This window comes from Gobio gobio (assembly GCF_949357685.1).
Source record: "Gobio gobio genome assembly, chromosome: 14".
Lineage (NCBI taxonomy): Eukaryota > Metazoa > Chordata > Actinopteri > Cypriniformes > Gobionidae > Gobio > Gobio gobio.
Window position 1 is genome coordinate 42,516,022 of NC_137107.1, and position 25,868 is coordinate 42,541,889.

The window sequence follows — 25,868 nt, forward strand, 5'->3', positions numbered from 1 at the left end:
AGACGTCCCTCAAATCTTCGGATAGAACCGGAAGATTATAACGTCCAAGATAGTAAAATGTAAAATAATAATATATAGGTTTGCGGTGAAAACGCTACCCAAGCGCGGTCGAAACCAGCCACCGGTAGTATCGTGAAGCACAGGGTATCGCCGACACAACAATAAAATATAATAGTATGCACTCACGTAGAAATGGAATCCGAGATATCCGTCCCGAAGATAGCGTTGAGCGTGCTGTCACAGTTTAGGAGGGCGAATCCTCGCAACTCAGGTAAACTGTACAGGACAGCGCGAAATAATGACCTATCATAAGCGAGAAAGCGAAAGAGGCTGGGCACCGAGCTGCTGAGGATTATATCCTCGCGTCTCGGTCTGCGTCATGACGTGACTTTGTTGTTATAATTTTCTCGACCTATCGAGCTGGCGCAGCGATTATCCACTAGTGCTTAGCACCGCCTCTGGCGGTCAGGAGGAATGAAACAGAACGTCTGTTTCGCGTCTGCCATCCCTACTGACGGGTAGGATGGAATGTCAGGACACCGGCATGCACTGCTTCAAGTCAGCCGCTGGGTGAAGTCGAACATAAAAACAGTGGTGAGTGACGTATATTCGTGGCTTTCCGTGTCGCACCGCCCCGTCCAGACTCTGCACTCTGGGGTTACAATAAACATGAAATTTCTCAAGAGCAATTTTTGAAGGGGACACAAATAATACAACCAAAATCGTACTTGTAAGGATATGTATACCTCAAAAAACAAAAACAAAAAACATTTCGTACCTACTTATTTGGCTTTTTGGTGTACTGAAAAATGATCTAATGTCCGTTTTTTCTTTACTCTGTAATTTTATCTGAACAGCAACAACACAAAGCGATAGTTGTTTAAATACATTTATGCATTTTGGCAAACGCTTTTATCCAAAGCGACTTACATTGCAATCAAGGTACACAATTAAGGTTCACCACGTCATATTATAATTATACAATTATCTTGCGTCCTCCACATAGTATTTTATACTATGATATTCAGATTCATATTGAGCAAAACCCTACACAGATCTGACAGAACGGCCGTGCGCATATACTTTCGGTTTAGAATTACCCACACAGCAAAAGGACTCCGCGGCGGATCGGTCGCGGAGGTGTCGCGGCTTCCGGAACGGACCCGCGAAACGGATCAGTATCGGAATCCACTTGCGCGCAGTGACGGATCCGCAACGAAGGCGGATCGCGGACCCGCCGTGGCTGCGCGCTGTCTCCACTCCGCATCCGCGATTAAAACCCTATACCTCCACGGCGGGTGCGTTTGGGACCCTCAAATTGATACATACATCCGCCGCGGACCCGCAACGGACTCAAAAATAGTGGCTCATCTGGCCTGGGTCCGTTTTGAACCCGTTTATCTCATTTTTAAAATTCCTTCTGTTCTTGCTATAGGATAAAATAGGATAAACTAAACTATAGGATAAAACCAAAACTATCACTAAGCCTATAGGTTACTACAGCAATATAGACTGGGCCCTTACCATGCTCAAAAACTCTTGAAACTTTGCACACACATCGGAATGCGCGGCCATCAGAGCCGGGCTGAAGCTGGTACCCGGGCGTGGCAGGGGGGCTCGACAGCGCCCCCTAAAGTGGTGTCTGAAAACTTGGTCTATATATCAAACACACTTGCACGTACATGTATGAAACTCGGTACACATATAGACCTCATCGGGCCAAACAACTTTCGTGCTCTAAGTTACGTGTCAGCCCAACAGGAAGTGAGCTAATATGGGTTGTTCTGAAAACACATGCTCTGGAATTTAATATACTCCTCCGAGGCCATTGTTTCAATCAGTGCCAAACTCGGTCAGCATGAAGTCAAGACACAGAGGATGCTAAATTGCGAACGGATTTTTGATATCTTAAACGGTTTGGCCGTGGCGAAGCAACGAATTTATGGCGAGAAAAGGTAAACAGGAAGTGTGTAATAACTTTTGCAAACATTGACTGATTTGGATGAAACTTCAGCTGTGTGTTCGTTGTAAGAGGCCGATCACATGGATATGACTTTTGTGAGTCAAAGTTATAGCGCCACCAACTGGCAGCAGGAAGTGTGTCACTTTCAAAAATGCTTTGAATCACCATCTTATTTTCACCAGATTGACTTCAAACTTCATCAGTATAATGTGAAAACATGACAGATAGAGACATATGAATGAATTCCTGATATTTCAAATAATGCTGCCATGGCAACATGTCAAAGTTTAATAATGTTTTTGGCTGTTTGTGTGCCCTCCCCTCTATCACCAAAAGGTGGCAGTGTTGTATTATTTTTGAAACTCCCTTTCTCTCTCTCTCTCTCTCTCTCTCTCTCTCTCTCTCTCTCTCTCTCTCTCTCTCTCTCTCTCTCTCTCTGTGCTTGTTTAAGTGATTTATGAGGACACAAATGTGTATGAAGACATGGGTATTGGTATTACAACGTAGTGGTTAATGTGGACATGAACTATGACACTATATCACTACTCATACAGGACTAATTTTCTAAATGACATTTGAGTTACAATTCTTTTCACCTGACAGCCGTGATTTCATGTACTCATTCAGACAGAACTCTTTTTTTAAAACAGAGGAGTGTGAGTGTGTTTTCTATACATGTGCTTTACAGAAGGTCATGTGCTGTGTTTGCAAAGATCACTTTTGACACATTTGTCTTTAAATTCATTATTTACTGACATAGTTCAAATTTTTTTTTTTTTTTTAATTCACATTATTTTCTACAAGTGTCTGTTTATAAGTGTCTTTTTTTCACAGAAAGTTTTTGTTTGAACGTGAATATTTGTATAATTCAGGGTCTGAGTTTTTACGTTCTCCTCGTAGGCGATTTATTCAATCTCCACCAAACTCGGTCAACGTGAAACGGAAGCTTAACGCATTAAAAATATTTAACGCAAATAACACAGCGTCCGTTTTTATATCCATTTTTGCTTAGCGTTACATGATCACGCTCCTATTCATGTAAATGCTTCCAAGCGCGACAAGACACAAGAGAGCGCGCTGTATGCCAGTGTCCTGTCTGTGTGTGTGTGTGTGTGTGTGTGTGTGTGTGTCCTGTCTGTGTGCGTGTGTGTGTGTATGTGTGTGTGTCAGTGTCCTGTCTGTGTGGATGCGTCTCATGTCAGCTAATCAAGGGACACTGACACACACACACACACACACACACACACCCACACACTCGACGCATAGATAGACTCGCGTCAGTTTCCTGCTCACATCGAGTTCTCTTTTGCTCTTGAACAACCAATAACACAGAGGATTTTGAGTATTCTCATATTAGAGTCTTAAATTAGTTAAATAACTAATAATATAAGTAATATAATCTATATTGCCTTGTATTTTTAACCCAACAATATTGTAAGCCCTAACAGAAAAGTTTCAATACAAGACATACATTTACTGTACAAAAGTAATCACTACTCAATGGAAATATAAAATTGACATTTACATTAGTGAAAAGTTATAGGTTAAAGCCTATTCAGTTTTTGTTAAGTATGTTGGCTAGGCTAATATACATTCATTTTGTGGTCAAAACCTAATTTAATGCTTTATAGGCCTAGGTTGGTGCAAACATTAAATATTTTATCTATTAGGCTACAACTTCAATGAAATGCAGCACTATGCACAGCTAAAATATCAGAAAGTGAGTGAACAACAAGAGGTTCAATAAAAATTTGTTTTATTTTTAAAACAGACTTTATCACTCAGTTTGTGTGGATGGAGGTGGGACACGTCTCCTCGTTGCCCGATCTGCCGCCAGGTTGAACCACCTGATAGCATGCTTGGTGACCTCCGCATCCGTGGCTGACCGTGTCACTGTGTTTTTCCTCACAGCACCTGTAATCAAACAGACAGATATGTTTATGTTTATGGTATGTAGCGTCCAAAGCCACGTATGCTTACACAATACAATATATAAGATAGGTATTTAAGTAGGGCTGCAGCTATCGATTTTTTTTGTAATCGATTAATCTAGCACTTAATCGATCAATTAATCGGATAAAAAATTGTGTTTTTAAACAACCAAAACAAATAATGCATAACGAAAATGAAGAGGAAAAGCAATTTAATTTATTAAAGGGGTGGTAAAACACATTCTTTTGAAGGCTTGACTGTGTTTGTGGGGTGCACTGTAACATGTGTTCATGCTTCGTTTAAAAAAAAATTGCCTTATTTTTCATATATTTGACCTTTATTCTACACTGCTCTGTCCCTCCTTGTAAAACGGTCTGATGCTTTCCGGGTTGTATGAAGCCAGTCCCTCAAAAATACGCAGTGGGCTCAGATTGGTTAGCTGGCCCAGTGTGTTGTGATTCGCTAACCGCAGTGCACGTCGGAAACGTCACGCCCCTTACCTTACCGAATCAGACCCAGAACATTTGAGTGAAGATGATCGAGCAGAACCTGTTCAGTCCTCGAGAGTAAAGACTGCGGATCTATAATGATCGCTACTGAATGGCACTTTAACTTTTGTATTTTTAGAACGATTATAGCCAAATATCTGTCGCAAGAACTAACGTTAACCCAAAACGAACACTAAGCACTGGCTTTAACTAGTAAGTTAGCCAAATCACACACAGAACCATGTTTAGCATGCCTGTAGATAAACAATACATAAAAGCTCTAATCAAAGAATCATTTACACTAATGCCAGGTTCGCTGTTGAGATTTTAACGTTAGTGTTTGTAACGTTAGGTGTTCGTCGGATAACGTTAAGTATGAATGACCATTTAACAGACTGGTTTGCAGAACAGCGTTGTCATCTGTTTACTTCCTTGCTACAACCTATTACAGGAAAACACATCAATGAAAAATAAATCAGACTTACAGGTTGTGGCCCGTAAACAGCTTCTGTTTGTAAATCCAGCTTTCAGGACAAGCCGTTGTGCATATCCTGTATTGAACTCGCGAAGTTTGTGGAAGATTGTGTTGTCCTCCGTGAAATGTGCAGCGCGCGCGTCGTGCATCCACGCACCGGCAGTGTTTTTTTCACGCAGCTGACGTTGTGCAAATCTGGTATTGAAATCGCGAAGACGGTGGATGCAGGGAGCCCTGCGCGCGCCTGATTCCCCGCTGACTCAAACACACGTGCATATAACATGCTGTATGTTAAACGCTCTGCAACGCACCCCCGTCCCAAGGACTGCTGAACAGAGCAAGTACCCCAGACCTGCAATCCGGATGAAAATAACAGCGTTTCTTCGGCATTGCGGCAAAAACACAGCCTACTAACGCTTCCCCGCGGCGATACAAAATTGCCTCGCCCCCCTTATTTCATATTCCCCGGAGGAGGGGTTTATGTAAATATTGGGCCTGGTGATGTCAGCAAAACCTGGGTGAATGTGTAGTAGTCCCTAGCGGCCGTTTGCTGTAGTCCTTAGAAACTGATTTCTTTAAAAGCAAATATCTCCCTTTGCTTTAAACTTTGAACGTTGTAACTTTGCAGATGTTGTTTATGCTCAAGCAGCAACATTACACGTTAGCTAAAGTTAGAATAGTGAAATCGTGGTTTACCACCCCTTTAATATGCACAACAGGTTTCATGCTGTAATCTAGCCCTGACATCAAAGTAAATATCTTTTATGTAGATTTCTACACGTGCAGCATTTACCATTAGGCTACTAACAAATAATATATCATTTCTGTGGTGAGCCTATTTGCTATGGTAACCTAGCAACCTGTGTGTGTGTGTGTGTGTGTGCGTGAGGCTTCATTGCAATTTGGTACTGTATACATACATTCATTTTCAATAGAACGCTGCATTTGGCTTGCATCACTTGCATAGCCGTGCATTTTAGGTGAAGCATCCGTTCGAAAAATCGCGTCAACATCACGTCCCGGTGTATACAGTGAATGCTGAAATTATTGTTGCGTGGCGACATAAAAGTTTAAGCATATGTTATGCATTGCCACGATTGGTCTGACTGGCGCGAGAGAGAGGAGGGTGCATGCGTGTGTGTGTTACTGATTTTCTACTATTAAAGTTGGATTTTTTCCAACAAATGCAAAAAGTGAGTATAGTAGACCTACATTACATTTATTTGAATGCATTAATGAGAGAGTGATTGTGTGTGTGAATTACTCATTCCGTCTCTATTCATTATGAAGCTGTGGTTTGTACTTACTTCAAAGGTATTCAAATGTACGCCTATAACGGTTGAGTTGAGTTTCTGAGCTACTTTAGTGACTTTACTTTAGTCACAGGACGGCGTTGACACTGCGTTTCTGCGCTGCTCTCCGCGCGTGATCTTCACGTGAAAAGTGGTCTGCCTTCACGTTGTCAGAGACGCGACACGGCTCTGCTGTCAGTGTCACAGAAAAAAGCTGAGCACTGAATGGAGAAGTTTTCCGTATTGTTGTTTTTGAATAGTGCACAATCGCTTCAATGTTCAAACTGGCAAGGCTTTAAAAGCATTTACTTGACAAGAGGACGAAAGTGAAAGCGGTCTGGCTTCGGGCTTGCGCGCGCCGTGTGTGTGTGTGTGTGGCAGCTATAAGAACGGTAATCAACTTACATAAACTGTGTAAAACATGCAGTTACTATAGTGATTATGGGCATCTAGAATCTAAACTAAATTCAAAATGTATCACGCTATGGTGTGCTTCCTGAACATTGAACAGCGGTCCGTGTGAATCAGATCCTGCGCGTATAGTGCGCATCATAGGAATTTAACGAGGCTTCGAGGCAGAATTTTTAAATCAGTGTGGTTTTGTAATGTTTTTAAGTTTGTTAGGGTCCTATAACATTCTATTTGGAGGTAAACTCTTAACTTTACATTACATAAACAGGTGGATAAACTCTATTTCTGACATTTGAGCCGTGGGTAAACTCCATTTACGTTTAGTCTCCACTACAGCCCTGGTTAACATTACATTACATTTAGTCATTTAGCTGATACTTTTATTCAAAGCGACTTAAAATTCAAGCTATATGTTGCAGCAGAGACCTTAGTGTTAGGTTAACCATTCCAAAATCAACACTAAATTAAAATGGTAATTTACAACAAACACAAATCTAACGAAACTGCATTCAATCAGTGTGTATTATTATTATTATTATATAGATCCAAGACAAATGTACACGAGCAAAGCTATCGCAACCACCAGGCAGCCAATACGTTTGCATGCATTTACTTTGATAACATGATGGGCCTGTTGCCCGTTTCTCATGACATGACAACCCACTGTGATTCCAATCCCTAAACTTCGATCGTAGTTGCATTTTTACGCACAAGTGCAGGTACGCAACTGTTTCGCCCAAGATTGTGCCAGAAGTTGGCATCTCCACTTTCTAGAAGTACACCTATGGTCAACACCGTTTACAGTGCCAGCGACAAACTGAAGTGATCAGAAAGAGGGAGACTCACAGCAGAGGGGATCCCACAGCAATTTTGAAGATCTACTGCATGTCAAAAAGGTAGGCTTTTTATTATTATCATTATTGCACTGCCTGATAGCTAACAGGAATATTTTTAGTAGCCTATTTTCCCTACTAAAATAAGTGACCGTGTCCGGTTTTCACTGAGGCGCTAACTATTGCATTGTGTTAAACATAACATCAGGCATAGGGCTACCTGATTGAACATTTGCATATGCAAAGTAGCCATCAGCTGCTCAGGGAGTCATGGTCAAACTATGTTTGATTTTGAGTTACCAAAAAGGGTAACACTTTAGAGAGAGTAGAGGGCACCACCCATTAAAAATTGACAGGTTTATTGCCCTTTAAGCCACGCCCCTTTTGACTGTGGGATTTTTCCACGCTAGCTCCTCCCCTTATGGGGGCTGTCACTGCAGACAGCCTAGTCTCCACAAACGCAGCTCAAACAAACTGAGCAACAAACAGATTGACCCGTATCACAAAACATAACAGACTGTTCCAGCCAATCACCAGGGGGTTATTGCACGGATGAGGAGGAGGGAGGGTCTAGCTAGCCTCTGTTTTGTTTGATAATAATTCAAACATCAACAAGAGGTTACGCCAACCGGGATCGCTAAGGCTAACCTAACAATTACAAACTATTGACTTTCAACATATTTAATATTACTTTGAATTATATACTTACTGAAAAGCAAGGTCTTTGTTGTCATCCTACTGAAGGACTTTTTGTTATTAACACCCTTCCAGTTGATCTGATGAGACACCTCATCTGTGAAGATCCTGCCCAGGTCACCCTCTTCACATCCTGGCCTCCAATCGTGGCCAAAGAAGAAATCTAAAAGGCAAAGACATCTTTTTTAAAGGGTAACTAAACACTAAACCAACTTTTTTTAGTTAATGGTCTGTAAGAATGGGGCTTTATTAGTGCTGTTCATTGATTCAAGTAACTTTTTGACAGTTGGGTATTAAGTGTTTTAATTTTACAATATATGGGGTAAAAACGTCTATGTGCTCCTCCTAAGGTTGAATGGTGGGTACTGCAGTTGAATTGAACATGTACTTGGATCACACCCTCATGGACCCGTGCCACCTTTACACACAATGTCAAACCAGTGAGATTGTCGCTCACAGAGAGAAGCTTACCACTGCTTCAATAGAATATTTGCAATAATCATGAACAATCAATAAACCTAATGGCACCATTCATATTAAATAAGAAAACTCACCACTTTCTGTCGAGCTGGGCCATTTGATGGTTCTTTTAAAAAGATTTCAAATGCCTCCACTGCCTCCAAATGTTCCAGGGGAAACTGGATATTTTCAGGCATCTCAACATCTGGCCTGGTCTGTTTCTAGCAGGCTAAGGATGTGGACCTCAGCCGCTGTTGACAGACATGAAATATAGCTAAAATGTAGTGTATTCAAATATCACGTTTCAATGTTTATCCTCATTACTCATAATACTGACATTAGTTAAAGACAAAAGTTATTGTCAAGGTTTGAAGAAAATATGTGATGGCTGTGGGAGTTTTTTCCTAAATCTTTGGCACAGAATGACCCTCCAGTATTTGTCAGTTATTGCTCACCAGAGCAGGGAATGGAATTAGCCATTCTGCCCCCTCGCCATGTTGGTCTATATGTCAGGCTTGAACAGGCTTCCTCTGTTTGCCGCATGTTGAGGGCTGGTGCGGGGGGTGGAGGGAGTTGTGGAGGGACTGCTGTTCCTGATCCATAGTGAGGTGGGCGGTGTGTGAGAGGGGGACATTTTTTATTAAATGGTAGTAATCTGTTAACCATGACTAATAATACACATGGGGCCTTTCTATTCACTAATATTTCAGAAATCAGTCCATACCTTGAGTAACTCTGCGCATGTTAAATGCGGGTGCAAGGAGTTGAGGTGGTGAAGGGTTTTGCTGTCCTGCCCCATGGTCAGGTGCTAAGGGAGAGAAATTGGTATTAAATGGCTGTGATCTGTTAACCATGATAGGCTGCAAGGCGTGCAAGCTAAAGGGCCAAACAATGGCAAACAAAAAAATCTCTGGTCATGCTGAACATGAATTTATGTTTCAACATTTTGGTATTCTACCTATTTCAAACTCATGAATGGATTGACATTGAAAATCTGAGATGGTAATGCAGATGTAATCTATTGATTTGAAACAGAGTGACCATTGCTGTGTTAATATAGATGGGGCCACTGTATTCAATATTATTTCGCAGAACAGTCTTTACCTAGACAGTTTTCTCCAGGTTGAGTAGTTACTCTGCTGCCTGGCACTCGGTGAGATGGTGGAGCTGAAGGAATGGATACAAGAATTTTAACCATATCTCTATTATTAATATTATGATTTGTTATTTCGATGTTAAGAGATTATTCCTTACTATGCCAGTGCAATTGGCTTGAGGCTTCAACTGATACACCAGGCATCCTCAGAGATGCAAAGTCACCATTTTCTTCTTCACTCTCATCAGAGTCCCCAAAACGATGGCTGTTAAGTAACCACTATGGTTATTGCAATCCCAAAATTGCCAAATATACATAGTATAAGCATCTCTGGTCTATTTTTTACTGCGGAAAAGAACCTTCCTATTACTGTAGAAACATAAAAACAAAACAGAACACACTTACACTGGCTTCCTGAATCTTTTTTCTGGCAGCTCACCCTCCTGCTCTGCATCAGACTGTAGCTCAGAGGTGTTGCAGCCGGTCTGATATTGATTCATCAGCCTAATTGCGTCTTTGTAGTTGTCTAAAATTGAATATGTTAAAATGAACATGAGTTTCAAATTTGCTGTAGAGCTGCACAGAGTATTATTATTATTGATGATGATTATAATAATTATTATCATCTTTATTTAACCAGGTTGGTCTCATTGAGAACACAAAATATCTCTTACAAAAGAGACCTGACCAAGAATAGCATAAGTAGATATAAATGGAATATTTTAAACAATGCAAGGCAAAGACAATTTCATGGGCATTTTCAGAACATATAAATAATACGTTATTCTAAGCAGAAGGAGAAACAACCTTGAAATTATTTTTAAACAAGAATTTTATGAATTGGCTTACCACAAGTTCTGACGACCTTTATATCATATTTTGGCCAGTTTGGCTCATGCTTTTCCATGTTAGCAGCTGCCCTTTTCACACGTTCAGTGCTCTTAAAGTTGGGCCAGTACACCATCCCATCATCATACCAGTCATGTGGCAATGTCCTTGCTCGCTTGGAATTCAATTAGATGAAAAGGCATCCTTAATGTAGAAAGAAAGAAAAGGGGTATATATTAATCATCAAAAAGGAATAACATGGACTAAAGCATGCACAAGTGTACAGTGTATAGGTTAGGTAGAACTTCAACACAACTGTAAAGTAGGGTACTATTGCATTTTTTTTGGCAGAATGGGTTGGGGTGTTGTTTCATAATCTCAAAAAAAAAAAATCATTGCATAATGCTAATAATTTAGTGGACTATGTACAGTCCATGGTATTGAGAAAGGTGGGACATGTATCAAATTGCATGTTAAATTCAGCATAAAATATAATTTCCCCTGGCATTTTGCGGGATAATATGTCATCTCATATTTTGAAAACGTGAAATTATGGGTGTAGTGTATGGAAAATTACCAACTTTGTTAAATACTTACAGCAAATATTCATCCAGACAGAGTAATGGAAGTCATAGTCAGTAGTCAACTATATTATTAGAGTTTTTAACTTGAACTGATTGTTTAAACTGATTGATTGAACTGATTTGTGTGGGTTTTTTTTTATTTAGTGGAGGAGGGGTATGGCCACGAAACCATCCCTGTATGGCAAGGCTACACATTTCTGTCGCAGCGCTGACACTTCAACCGACTTCAGCTCGTCAGATGCATCATGTACGACAAATATGTTCATTCTGTCGGAGCTGAAGGGGTAGGTATAGAATGGAGACTTCTGGGAAAATTCAGTGTAAATGGCGTACACACCATTATCGTTTTGGATAATGTTTTTGATAAGGCAGACTTTATCCCCCACCAGAAACATGTTGTCCCCTGTTGTTAATTTGATGGTCCACCTTTCATCACGCATTTCCCCATATTGCGCATTAACTCCCATGCCAACAACAACTGGGCCCACAAAATGCTCCCTTTTCAGTGTAATGTCTGCATCGGCATCCAATTTGGTAGCTGTAACCTCCGAAAGGCGCCGAATGAGTTGAGCTAAAGGGAACTCAGGTTTTCTAATGAGTTTTTTTATGTTCCCAAGGTGGTTCTCATATGGGAATGCTGAAAAAGAATCCAGACAGCCATGCCTCTTCACCTCGTCTGCCAGGTGGACCAGGCAGTGGACATTGTACACAATCTGGTCTGTCCCATACAGCTCACCAAAATGATTTACAAAAGATTGTAGCATTTGTCCAGCATAGTCAACAAGGTTGACATGTTCAGGGCTTACCAAAATAGATATAGCAGTTGACAGGAGCATGAAATTGTGGTACATGTTCCGGTCCAGGAATCCTGCCAGCACCACAGGGCCAGTGTACAGTAAGAACTGTCGGAATTCAGTCGCCTTCCAACGGTCCAACTCCCTAAGCGACCGTGGTCTCCTGGCAAACTCAATTGGCACGTAGGACCTCATTGACTGGAGTTTGCCTGACATCCTGTCTACTATTAATGCCGGGAGTCTTACTGTTAAGGGACCCCGGAGCCAGGTCTGGAGCAGTTTCCTTACAATGCCCAAACACACTAGATGCATATAATCCAAGGGAAACTGCGATACTATGCCAACCTTCACATTTTTAAATGGATGTGGCCCCTCATGGTGGTGTAGTTCATCAACCTTCAGATTGAATGACATGTCAGTTCTCTGGGGGTGCTCTGATCCAGGGAACGTCATACGCCGATTCTGGTATTGCCCTGGGTTTAGGCACTTATCGCACCCATGGTAAGCATTATGGGCCTTTGTTTTTTTTACAAAGGCCCGTGCAGGGGCATCACAGATTACCGTGTGGAGCTTCATTTTAAGGTTCTTTTCTCCCATGCAAAACCCAGCCTCTAGCTCATGTAGTTCACTGACAAAATCAGATAGGAACTCTGTGGCCGAACTAGGTTTTTTCGGTCCACAGTAGGCCCCAATGACAACAGGTTCCTTCATGGGGACGGTAACCAGTAATCCAAGGATGGGCCACAGCTGTACAGTGGAACTTTTAAATAAAGGTAGACCATCTATATTAATCTGCAGCCCCAATGTCATGCCCTCTGCCAGTGTTTTGGCATATTTGCTTATAGTGGCCTTCAAGGAGGAAAGGATGCCAAAGTGATGGTAGTTCCCCCCAGCCTTCTCCTGAATAGCATAATGCGTTTTTGTCTTGAGAAGTGTCCTACCATCCTTTGGCAGATTGGGATGGGTTATATGGAGTATACTCAACAGTGCAGTCAGGGCAACAAGGGAAATGCCAAAACTCACTGCCCAGTTGGCAATGTTATCGGAAAGTGATGTTAGGTCATCATCATTTTCAGAATCCGAACCTGATGTCCCATCCCCATCACAATACACATCATCAAAATCTGCTTCCAATTCCATGACCTCTTCAGTAAACACTTGCACCTCTGGCATTGCATGTGCAGTTGAAGAGGGTGGGGCAGTGTTCTCAGAAAGAACTCTGTCATCTGCCCCTATTCCTGTCATGTCCATATCAGTCATGTCAGTCATGTCAGTCCTAATTTGATGAAGCCTTTTTTGAACGTCTACACGTGTCCTTCGCCTTACGGTTGATAAGGAGACAGGCACAGTCTTTCTATTCATTTTTGTTCTAAAACAGAAATTTCAAGAAAGACAGGTTGCTATCAGGTGTGTAAAATTGATCATTGTTTCTAATGTTGTATTTAAATAAATATATTGTTGAATTGCGGTGTTGTCTGTTTCATTGCTACAGACTAGACAAGAACAGAGAAATAGTCTAATCTGCTGTTAATAACCAGAAGTCGGAGGTGGATACCGCTTTTAGCCAGGCAAATAAGTTATTATATCAATTTATATATTTTTTTTTTACTTATTTAAATAAACTAGGCATACTTCTATTAGTAATTATTTTATTAAAAAAGGTTTATTAAATATAAATTATGTAACGAAGATCATAGACATGATACAAAAAACAAACATTAAGCTACATTTTAAATTATGAATTTGTACCTGTATAAATATAATTTATGAATGTGTACAAGTTTGTTAAATAATTATATATATATATATATATAGAAAGAAATGCCTAGTATGACGTAATCATATTGTCCATTACCTGGCGGGCATACCCCCAAAATGGCGGAAGGGGGAGGATGCCGTGATATTTGGGGGCGGGGCGCTGTGTCGTGAGGACATCTCCTCATTCTCAATTGATTCTCACGACACAGCGCCCCGCCCCCAAATATCACGGCATCCTCCCCCTTCCGCCATTTTGGGGGTATGCCCGCCAGGTAATAGATTCGGACAGAGACTGGAGAAAAGATATTCTGATGATTATTATGTACATAGTTTTCCAAACTCAACTGAACATGAAGTTTTAATCCATCCAAGCCGATCTGAGAAAGCAGCGGCTGGTAAACGTATGCCATCATTTCTTCCATCTCAGGGTGTCAGTCATGGTCTAAACTAGTGATCGCGATGCTGAAGTGTGAGACACTTGATCAATACAAACCTTTATTTATTTGTATTAAACATGTTGATCACTATTCTGTCATTTTTCATTGTCAGTCATTTTACTGTATGTTATAAACATGTTTATGCCCAAAACGCTTAATTAATATTTAAGGTAGGCCTAGTTGACTGTCATTTTCCTCTACTGTGTGCATTACTGTTTAAGATTAATTCAATATTTAACATTGTTAACGTTACATTCATTTAAGGCACGTACCGAGCATTCATTCTACTAAAGAAGGCTGGAATAAAAGCACCAGCGCACACAAACGATCATTTTAATTTTTAGTCAAATTCATTTAAAAATGTAAATTCAACCGGTATAAAATATGATCAGTAAGAGAAAAACACTGCTAATGAGGACGAGCACTGGACTGCTGCAGGATAGTGGGGAGGTATATTTATTTATTATTCAGAATATGCACAGGAAATATATGTATAGAAATATTTCAGTGCAAAGTGTCTATTTAGACCTGAAGACTTACGAGAAGCACATTCAGTACATTCTCTACACCATTTCCTTACATCCTCAAACCACCCGGGCCAATAAAACCGATCTTTTATTTTTGCCTGTAATTTCTGCACCCCAAGATGGCCACCTGTTGCCGAATTATGCAACATTTTTAATACATCTGGAATCATCACCTTTGGAAGGATCACCTGAATTTTTGAAGCTGCATCAGTATTCAAGGGTGGTTGCCGCACCAACCGACCTCGCTCAAACGCCAATTGATTCCACACAGGCAAAAAACCCCTCACCTCTGCTCTAGTCTGCGCTTCCGCAAGCCCCTCCTCCCCTCGCGACCACAACTGAACTACGAGCTGTAAAACGGCATCCATCTTCTGTGCCCCTACCAACTCATCGTCAACCTCAACTTCTTCAGAAGGAGCCGATTTACGCACAACGCAGACAGAAGCGCTACCATCCAGACGCGGATCTACAGAATCTTCTCGCTTAGCACGAAATGATGGCAATCGTGAAAGCGCATCCGCGTTAACATGCTTTTTTCCGGGGCGGTGCACAATGGTATATTGAAAACTGGCCAACTGTTCGACCCATCTAGCCAGCTGTCCCTCCAGCCCCTGAAAGTTATGAAGCCACCTTAAAGAGCTGTGGTCCGTACGCAATACAAACTCTTTTCCCAGTAAATAATGTTTGAAGTATTTGGTAAATACGACCAAACTAAGTAACTCTTTTTTTGTAGTGGCATACTTGCGCTCCTGTTTCGTCAACGCTCGGCTCGCATACGCCACAACCCGCTCTAAGCCATCCATCTCCTGTGACAAAACTGCACCGATCCCCCCATCACTTGCATCAGTGTCCAAAATGAATGCCTTATGCGGGTCGGGATATGCGAGGACTGGAGTGGTCACAAGGGCTGTTTTGGGCTGCAAAAACGCCCGTTGACACTCATCGTCCCACTTAAATTTTCTACCCTTCTCCGTGAGGCGATGTAATGGTCGCGCAATTTCAGCAAACCCCTTAATAAAACGCCGATAATATGATGCCAAACCCACAAAACTTCGCACCTCAGATTGATTTACCGGTACGGGCCACTGCCTCACCGCATCAATTTTAGCTGGATCTGCTCGTACTCCGTCTGCTGATATAACGTGTCCTAAATAACGAACCTGAGTGGAAAACAATGCGCATTTCGAAGGCTTAACCTTCAGGTTAGCTTGGCGTAATTTACAGAGGACCTCATCAAGCCGTTGTAGATGTTCTCCAAATGTCCTGCCAAAGACAATAATATCATCTAAGTAAACAAGGCAAGTCGTCCACTGCAAATCCGCCAAAACCAAATCCATAAGGCGCTGGAATGTGCTTGGTGCATTGCATAATCCGAAACTTAAAACATTAAATTCGAATAACCCCTGTCGCGTTATAAATGCGGTCTTATGTTTATCTTGAGGGTCCACCTCGACCTGCCAGTAACCACTGGCCAGATCAAGAGTGGAAAACCATTGGGCATGAGCAAGACTATCCAACGCATCATCGATACGCGGCAAGGGGTACGCGTCTTTCCGTGTTACATCGTTCAGCCGCCTATAATCGACACAAAAACGAAGTGTCCCATTCTTCTTGCGTACAGGGACCACAGGCGCTCCCCACGGACTACATGACGGCTGAAATTTTTCCATTTATCTGCATATCCTTAATATGCTCAGTCACTTCAGTTTGTAAATGAAGAGGAACACGACACGGAGGTAATTTAATAGGCTTAGCATCCCGGTCTCAATCTGATGCGTTATTACTTGCGTCCTCCCTAAATCTGCCTCATTTATGCTAAAAACCGACATATTCCTACACAACAATTCGCGCACCGCGCGCATCTCAGCATCCCCAAACCCCTTCTCATGCAGATTTAGCCGCTCCATAACTAAGTCAACGGGGAGTGTGGCCCCCATAGAAACACACCCTCCCTCAACCACGGCGTCACAAAATAACGTACCAACTTTCATTCCTCGTTTTAAAATATGGGTGTCATCAGTAACATTGATTACACGAACGGGCAACAAACCCTGATCCACCCTACATACCACCCTTGCAACTAAAAGGTCACAATGGGTACCCAGGGAGGCCGACGGCTCTAACATGCCCTGCAAACTGTCAGACACCCCTGTAATCAGAACCTCACTACGGGGGGGAACAGATGTATCAGCGTGCACGACCACGTCACAGGACTGCGTAACATTATTTGTTGTACACAGGAGGGGTATTTGTTTTCCCATCAACCGGCAGCTCTTTTGATCAAGATTAATAACAGCGCCAAATTTTAACAGAAAGTCAGCGCCGAGCAGAATTTCTTGAGGCTCCAACTCCGCCACGAGAAACTCTGCGATGACAGCCAGGGACTCAAATTGGCAAACAGTTTGCCAACGCCCCAAAATCGGCATCCTCCCCCCGTTAGCCACACTAACCACGCCCTCGTGATGTTCGAGCCGGGCCCCCCATTCGTGAGTGCAAGCCACCTTTGTTTTGGTATTATTGAAACTTGTGCACCCGTATCGAGTAACAATTTAACAATTTTATCAATCACACCCACCTAATTTAGCAGCAAGGAAAATCCCCGGGTTGCCTTGAAACGATGTGGCCAACTGACAAAAACGTTCTTGAATCGGGGCAGGCATTTGGCCTATGGTGCCTGCCCCCTCCCGTTTCCCTGCACATAAGGGCAGTCCCTCCTAATATGCCGATTACAGCCACATTCCCAACAACCACCCCCTAAAGGTTGTACCTGCCTATTCCCGACTCCACTAATTGGTGGCTCAACGTTACTTCTAAAGGGCACAGCTTTTAATGATGGAACTGCCTCTAGGAGTTGTTGCACCGATTTTTGTAGCGTCTGCACTTCATTACGAAGTGCATCCACTACACCCGTTAGCGCATCTACCTTAGTTTCTGCCACAGACATTTGCAAACCCCGTATTCTAGCGTCAGAGGGGACTGTACACTGTTCTAACCCCTGAATAAGTTCAAATTCCTCTGCAATATTAATGGCTTCTTCTAAAGTGATAGGTTTAACACTGCGTAGTCGGATACGAGTGTCCCCATTTCCCACATGTGCAATAAAATGATCTCTAGCCAATAGATCTTGCGTATCTGCACCTACTGAAGGATATGCTTTAGTGGCCAGCCTCCGCAGCGCATTACCAAATTCCCGCAAAGTTTCATTCGGCATACGCTTGCGTGAAGAGAAACTAACCCGGTTCCATTCCGCGGTCTCACATGGTTCAAAACATTTCCCCAAAGCATCTTTCAATAACACGTAACTGCGTTTGGCCTCCAATGGAAGGCCACTATAAATATCTCGAGCGCGCCCTGATAATAAAAGTGCCATAAACTTCAATTTCATTCCGTCATTCCAATTATTCACCACAGCTGCCATCTCAAACTGTTCTTTCCAATCAGACCATTCCCGGCCCGTACCAGTAAAGGTCTCCGGCATAAATACCGGACGTGCAACAGACGCGTTTGAGAACGCAGCTGTGGCTGACGAAGATGCACTAGCTGCTGCAGATGGGGCGGTTACTAACCCTTCCCGGTGCTCATCCCTACCCTCCATCATCCAGCTGTTTTATTATTTAGGGAATAAATCCCACCGCTGCCACCAGTGTAACAGCTGGATGAAACCAGGAGAGTAGAGGACACTACACCAGGATGGTAGTTTACACACAATACTTTATTAATCGTTAAAAACACAGCATAACCTCATAAAACACGTTACCGCCCTTGTGTCAGTAGGCGCAGTCACACGCGAGCTCACGTCAGCAGGGAAGGCTCTCTGGGGTTCCCCTTGTCGATTACGTCACACAGTAGGCAGATTGGTCTCAGGTTCGCATCATCCGCAGCCCAGTTTCCGGGTTCCGGGTCACTCAACAGTTCTCTCAGTGTCCTTGGGAGCTCTCCTAGCCAGCGAGTCAACTCCTAACTATCTAACACATTTGCCCCCCGCTTACTGACTATCTTCACCGCCGGAGACACTAATTGTCCCGAGCGGCCGGTTAGCGTTCCCCACAAGTGAGAGCTCTCACCACACAAAACTCAGCCCGCGCGCCTCTCGAGCGGCACTCAAACACTGCTTATATAATCAGGATTCACACGCATCACCTGCGCACATTAATTTCATTACGGGACACCCCTCCACATTAACTGAGGGGCGTGTACGTTAACCATCGCCATTCTCCTACTATTACAATATTCTCGAGAAAAGGAGTTTTCCCATAGCGTAATATGACACCTCTCGGAACACAAATTTAATTAGGGTCGTAACACTTGCATATTGTTGTACTGTTAGTTTAACTGTTTTTATTGTACTCATTTGTAAGTCACTTTGAATAAAAGCGTCTGCTATATGAATAAATGTAATTAATATAAAAGTCATTAGGTGTCGCACCGCTGCTCCTTCAGCTGTTTATGAAAAGTCATAAAGTCGTAATTACACTCTGCAGAGGTGACTGTTCTACTGAACTCAAGCGAAATGTCATCCGCTCCCTCTTTAGCAACTGGAACAGCGACAAAGACGTCGTACTCGCGAAGTCATGGCAGCCAAATTAACAACAGTATATTGTATACAATATTATAATATATTTGCCTATAGGCAAAGTGACAAACAGCGACGAAAGCCGTGACATGAAATCCGCGCACACGGGTCCCGTGAAATATGACGGCTAACGTTACAGTTTATCGGAAAACAGCATTGTGGACACTGAATTTGATTAATTTAACTTAACGTTACTGTTTATCAGACCCCATATGACACAAGAAAAGTTTATATTCATAAGGTATGGTTTCAATGTAATAGACGGTATAACTAGCAGAAGCCCGCACTTTTGACGTTCAAATGGGCGGCATTAGTTGTCTGAAGCGTCTCAAACAGTGATTAAAATGCCGAAACTTAATTTTCATTATAAAGAGGATGGCAGACACACACACGAGACCAAAATTGGCGAAATGCAAACTTTAAAAATATACAGCTAAGTTAGCTAGAAGCTAGAGCTAAACCATTATCCACGAGTGAACATTCTAAAGTTGTCCTAATATCAAACAACGTCATTACAATCATTAGTATACAGTGATAAAAAAAAACAATGGGGGGGGGGCGGAAAATGGCGGCGTGAAGTTGACATCTCGAGTGAATCGGTCCTTGAACTTCTTTCTATTTGCTTGTAAACTTCAGTGCATTTCGTTTAATATTGCATTTACTTTTTACTTTAAGCACTTTCTGACCAGTTAGGGGATCTTTTGTTAAATATTTTTTTACTTTTTTTATTATTTTTTTTGTCTCTGTGAAGTTTACGTGGACAGTTTAACTGGTAACATGGCTCGATCTCAGTCGTTATTTTAATCTTTCTTGTCAGTGCCGTGACTGTACTTTCAGAAGAACTTTTTGGAGTATGACAAAAGATAAAAAACGCAAAACTAAATCGATGGATTCCTCGTTAAGCCTCGGTGCTTGTGTTACGGTGGACTTAGAATCAGACCCAGGCGCACTCGTTCCACTACCTGAAACTCCGTTGAAGGAACCAATGCACAAAAGAGGCAGAAATGATGATGCTAATGGCGAGGATGACCTGCAGTCTCCTTTAGCCACGGTAATTATAACATCTCTCAAGTCCGTCATTAATGGAAGAGCCGACATCCTTGATAAAGGCATCGAGGAGGTGAAAATGTCAGTTGAATTTCTGACAGAAGAAATAAAGGATGTGAAGGTAAAAGTGGAGCGAGTTGATAAACGGGTCACAACTGCGAAAAAAAAAATCGGTGAGCTGGAAAACAAAGTACAGGATCTTTCGAGATACCAGAGAAGATGGAATCTGCGCCTTTACGGTTTGCCCGAACAACCAGGAGAAAACATCAGACAGAAAGTATTGGAGATTTGTGAGGCTGTCGTCCCAACCTCTGCTGGCAAAGCTCAGGAGTTCATCGATGTGGTACACCGTTTGGGTAAAGTGAGGAGCGAGAATGGTCAGTCCTCCGGTCAAAAACCTCGAGGGATCATTCTACAATTCACAATGCGTCACTTTCGTGATGCGCTCTGGAAAGCTGCAAAGAACTCTCCTTATCTGGCAAAACACCATTTACGGTTCGCAGAAGATCTGTCCCCCGAGGATCGAGAGCAGCGCAACAAACTTTGGCCGCTGGTCGAGAAAGCTCGGCAACAAGGACGTCGCGCTTACTTCGTTGGTCCAAAGGCGTACATTGATGGTAAAGAACTTGCTCTACAAAATACTGAGGTCACCGAGGGAAATTGATCTTGATCTGATTTGCTGTTTTGGTCTGCTTTTTTCACCGCGTTTTTTGACTTAAGAATATGACTTTTTTTTTTACCTACAAAATACTAACTTTAAAGTCGGACATTTAAGCCGCGTTTCCACCGAAATTACCCGGAACTATTTGTACCAGGAACTTTTTTCCCAGGAACTTTTTCTCCCCCAGTCCTGCTACAATCTGCGTTTCCACCGCGGTCTAAAGTACCGGGGAGATTAGGCAAATTAGTCCGGTGACGTGGGAATGCGCGCGACTGCTTCTCCCAGTTACCGACGGACAGTAATCACTTTTGCGCGATACTGTCTGCAACAATAACAAGTGTAGGTGATGCAAGCAGCGCTGATTTTGCTGATTATGTACACACATTACCAACACTGTTTATTTAAACGTGCACTTTCACCTGGTTTGACCATTTTAATGCAAAATGCGATGATGGGCAATCCAAAATCTGAATGTGTTGTAATAGCTCAATTCCAAAACAAAACATTTTCTATAAAAGGATAATGAGGTTTCAGTCATGACAGATGTGTGAAAAGTTAATTGAATGAAAACAATAGACTGAATTAAGCAGTTGAAAGATTAGGTACTAGACTGCAAGTATTTTATTTTTTATCACAATAACATCTCTTAACATTCACAAAAAAAAAAAATTCACATGACTAGTATTACAATATGCTTCATTAAATGCATAATTTTAGAGACTTCTTCCTCAAATTTGAAATGAAGCAGGACCACACTTATGGCTTCACTTAAGTTGTGGTTATAAGTTATTATACTACATTCACATAGTTATACATTTAAAAATATAATATTTGGGTTTTCTAGATATGTTTATGTGCATATTCAGAAAGACTTGCGAGCAGCAGCCCTTTTATTTGCTTCCTACACTATATGACTACAATTAGAATGAGGTTATATAGTTAGAATGTGGAAATTAAAGACACAGTGACATTTTACACATTTTACTTTATTTTAGACAGATTAGTTCTTACAAAATTAAAATAAAAGTGTGCAAAGACAAATAAATTACTAGAACAATAAAATGAAAATATAAAATGTGAAAACAACAATATAAAAAAAAAAGTGTATTTTTCAGTAACCTTTCCAAGAGCTGTGCCAACACGTACAATATATAAAGTACAAGTGTGGTAGAGCAAATGCTTCATTCAAGCGGCTGGTCATTGTGGCTACTTCTTGAACGACTGGACAAACTGTCCAAGAACAGACAGAAACCCGGTCTGAAAGTCCCTCTGCTGCCGTCTGCTTTCTTCCGCTTCTGACTGGTGGAATGCCAGCTCTTGCCTCCTCATCTCTCCTCGGCCTGGCTCTCCAGTAACAGCTGCATATATTGGTCAGGCTGTTCTTGTCCATATGCTGCAGGACGGCCCGGCTCCTCCATGTCCCTCAGTGCATCAAAAAAGTCACAGTCCTTTTTCCTTTTCCCTAAGTAGAAAACTTGCACAGAAACACATGGAAATTAATACACAAGGCAACCATGAAACAATAGAAACCATCAATTAATTATTTAAAGTGTTTTCACTACAAATAATGAACAATTGTTTGGCCAGCTTGAACAATGCCCAGTGTGCAAATTTTATCATGGGCAATTTAAGTTTACAATTAAAAACAACAAAACCATTAAGGATTACACATCAGTTTTTAAATATATACACATTTTTGTCAGCTTTATAACGTACTGGTGACCGCGGGGGAAAACACGCTGGTCTCCGTTGCCTGCGATTCATCAGGGCCACTCGTTACACCTGGAAAAGCACGTTGAAAAAAGTTACTGCAACGTGTTTAAACACTGCAACGAGTTTAATAGATGATACCAAGATGATATATTTAACTTACCTTCAACCCACTCGGATTCCTGGATGGTTTCCAACAACGCACTAGCCGAGTCTTTCGTTACCGCTGCCCTAGAAAAGGACGGTCTGTGTCCCAGCAACGCGTCCAGGCGGTCATACCACTTGTTGATACGCCGGTCGGAACTTCTCCGGTTTTTATGATCCTTTAATTTCTTGTAATCTTGTCTTAATTTCTTCAATTTCTCTCTGCACTGTTTTCCAGTGTGACTGGAACCGAGTCGATATCTTCAGGTAACGTTATACCTTTTCATTACGGGTCGCCGTTTCCAGTTCCCGCTGGATGTCCTCCTCCGCATATATGCTCAATAAAGCCTGAACCTCGTCGTCGGTCCATCTGTCGAATTTATTGTTGAACTCCATTGTTGCAAAAAAAATATTTACTGAACGCAAAACCCACAGAAATCACCTCGCAAAAGACTTGTAAATATGGCGGTGGAAAAAAAAAATAGCTGCGAGAGCTCAACCAATCAGCATGTTCAGCGCCCAAGTCCCACCCCCGAAAGTTCGCGAACCTTTCAAAAGTCCCACCTCGCAAGCAGGGCCGTTTGGAGGGGGAAATATTTACCCGGAACTTCATTTAGACCCTGGTTCCTGCGGTCGAAACACACCGAGTTCCCCCCCAAAGTTCCTGGTTCCGGGGTAAAGTTCCTGCAGTGGAAACGCGGCTTTAGAATGTAGGCTATTTAAAAGTCTATTTTTTATATATACTTTTTGATAATTATTTATTGTGTTTTCTTTGTTGTTTCCTTGTTTTATATTATTAATATTTTCCAATCTCTTTATTTATTTATTTTATTATATTTAATTTTTTTCTTGGATGATCCCAATCTTGTTTTGTTTACAAGAGGATTTTTTCATTATTACTATTTTTAGGAGCCCATGGGCTGATTCACTTTTTGATACAGTTCTGGTGTCATTGTTCAATGTTTCCAAATTTTTCTCTTTGCTCAGTTAACGTAAGAGGGTTGCGTAATGATGTTAAACGTAAAGCTATTTTTTATATGCGAAATCGCTTAATACTGATTTTTGTTTTATACAAGAGTCACATGCAAATGTTAGTGATGTTAAATTTTGGAAATCACAGTGGGGTGATGAGTTATTTTCTTCATTTGGTTCAAATTTATCAGCAGGTGTTTTAACTTTGAAGCACAAATTTAGGGGTAAGATAATAGAAACAATATCTGATCCTGAAGGCCACTTTCTTTTTTTATTGGTTACCTTAAATGATTTTTTCTTTGTCCTGGGCAATGTTTATGGATTTAATTCCACAAAAAATAACCTCAAATTATTCAATTCAATTGAAACACATTTAGAGTATTTTAAATCCAAATACCCTAATGTGTTTATTCTCTTGGGTGGAGACTTTAATCAAACTTTAAATAATAATTTGGATAGATCACCACCTAGATTATCAGATAGTTCTTCAGACCTTTGTGGTTTGATCTCTCGTTTTGGTTTAATTGACATTTGGAGAGAAAAACCTCCTCATGTGTTACAGTTTACTTGGTCTAATAATTCAGGTTCACTTAGATCTAGAATTGATTTTTGGTTAATATCGGACTCTTTATCCAATTTTGTCAATAGAGTTGAAATATTGCCTTCTCCTTTGTCTGACCATAAATCTATCATTTTATCTTTTGATAGCCCTTCTTCTTACTCGAGAACGTATAATTCATACTGGAAACTTAACTCTGCTTTATTAGAGGATGCAGAAATTTGTCGATCTGTCATATCTAAGATTACTTTTTTTCTTAACAAAGCTCATTCCGAAGATAATTTTGGTTCTAATTGGGAATTGCTAAAATATAATGTTAGATTACTTTTAGTCAGAGCTGGAACTCAAAAAGCTAAGCAATATAAAGCAGAGGAACTTGATATTGTTAAAAGACTTGTCTACCTCTCCTGCTCTCCTTTTGAGAATTTATCTGTTGACCAGAAATCAGAATTAGTTGAACTTCAGAATTCATTAGATAACTTGTATATTCGAAAAGCTAAGGGTGCTTTTGTTCGCTCAAGAAGGAGGTGGTTAGAGGAGGGAGAACGTAATTCCAGCTATTTTTTTAGATTAGAGAAACAGCGAAGTCATCTAAATTCTATAAGTAGTCTTAAGATAAATGATGTGGTTTTAAACAATTATAAAGAAATTTCTAATTATTGTGAAGAGTTTTATAAAGATCTTTATCGCTCTAGATACTCTCAACAGAATTTGGATTTATTCTTTAACTCCCTTGATATGGACCTTATACCTAAAATTAATGACATTGGAAGTAATTTTTGTGACGCTCCTATTCAAATTCAAGATATTTCTGAGGCCATTGACAAATTGAAACTTAATAAATCTCCAGGAAATGATGGTTTGACCGCAGAATTCTATAAAAAATTCTCAAATCATCTTTCACCATTTCTTTTCAATGTTTATTTGGAAAGCCTCAAAAAGGGTAGTCTTCCACCGTCTATGACTCAGGGTGTTATAAATTTAATACCTAAACCTCAAAAAGACCACTCTCAATTGGAAAATTGGCGACCTATAAGTCTTCTGAATAATGACTATAAAATTTTAGCCATGATTTTTGCTAAGAAAGATTAAATGTGTCTTAGATGATCTAATAGATGAATGTCAATCGGGCTTTATGACAGACAGACTTATTTCAAACAATATTAGACTTGTTCTTGATATTTTAGACTACTCAGATTTGATTTTGGATGACAGTTTTCTGCTTTTTCTTGATTTTTATAAAGCTTTTGATTCCATTGAATTTCCTTTTATTCTTAAATCCTTGAATATTTTTGGTTTTGGCCCTAATTTTATTAATGCAATTCAAACTTTGTATAATAATGCCAATGCTTCAATTAAATTACAACATGGTACTACTCATAGGTTCAACATAGAGAGATGCATTCGTCAAGGCTGCCCTATCTCGCCTTATCTTTTTCTGCTTCCTATGCAACTCTTAGCCATCCACATTCAAAATAGTAATTTGAAAGGTATCTCTGTGGCAAATCGGTCAATATTAATAAGCCAACTAGCTGATGACACAACTCTTTTTAAAAAAAAATAAAGATCAAGTTCAGTTAGTCTTAGACAAAATTAGGTTTTTTTCCTCCGCTTCTGGTTTATGTCTTA

At 41.0% G+C, this 25,868-nt stretch overlaps 2 protein-coding genes across 2 annotated transcripts in view; one reads left to right on the forward strand and one right to left on the reverse strand.

Moving 5' to 3' along the window:
- Positions 1-594: 594 nt before the first annotated feature.
- The window catches only part of LOC307137938 (uncharacterized protein), a 43,578-nt gene continuing 18,304 nt past the window's right edge, over positions 595-25,868 (forward strand). Inside the window, exon 1 of the mRNA XM_079835973.1 lies at positions 595-657. The gene's annotated coding sequence lies outside the window, so the exon portion shown is untranslated. The remainder of the gene's footprint in view (positions 658-25,868) is intronic.
- LOC307137126 (uncharacterized protein) lies at positions 21,864-24,475 on the reverse strand (the record flags this gene model as incomplete). The annotated part of the gene is made up of 4 exons (XM_079834608.1): positions 21,864-22,328; positions 22,571-22,636; positions 22,728-22,867; positions 24,402-24,475. The coding sequence occupies 4 exons, from the start codon at positions 24,473-24,475 to the stop codon at positions 22,180-22,182; spliced, it is 429 nt and encodes a 142-aa protein (XP_079690734.1). The 3' UTR covers positions 21,864-22,179.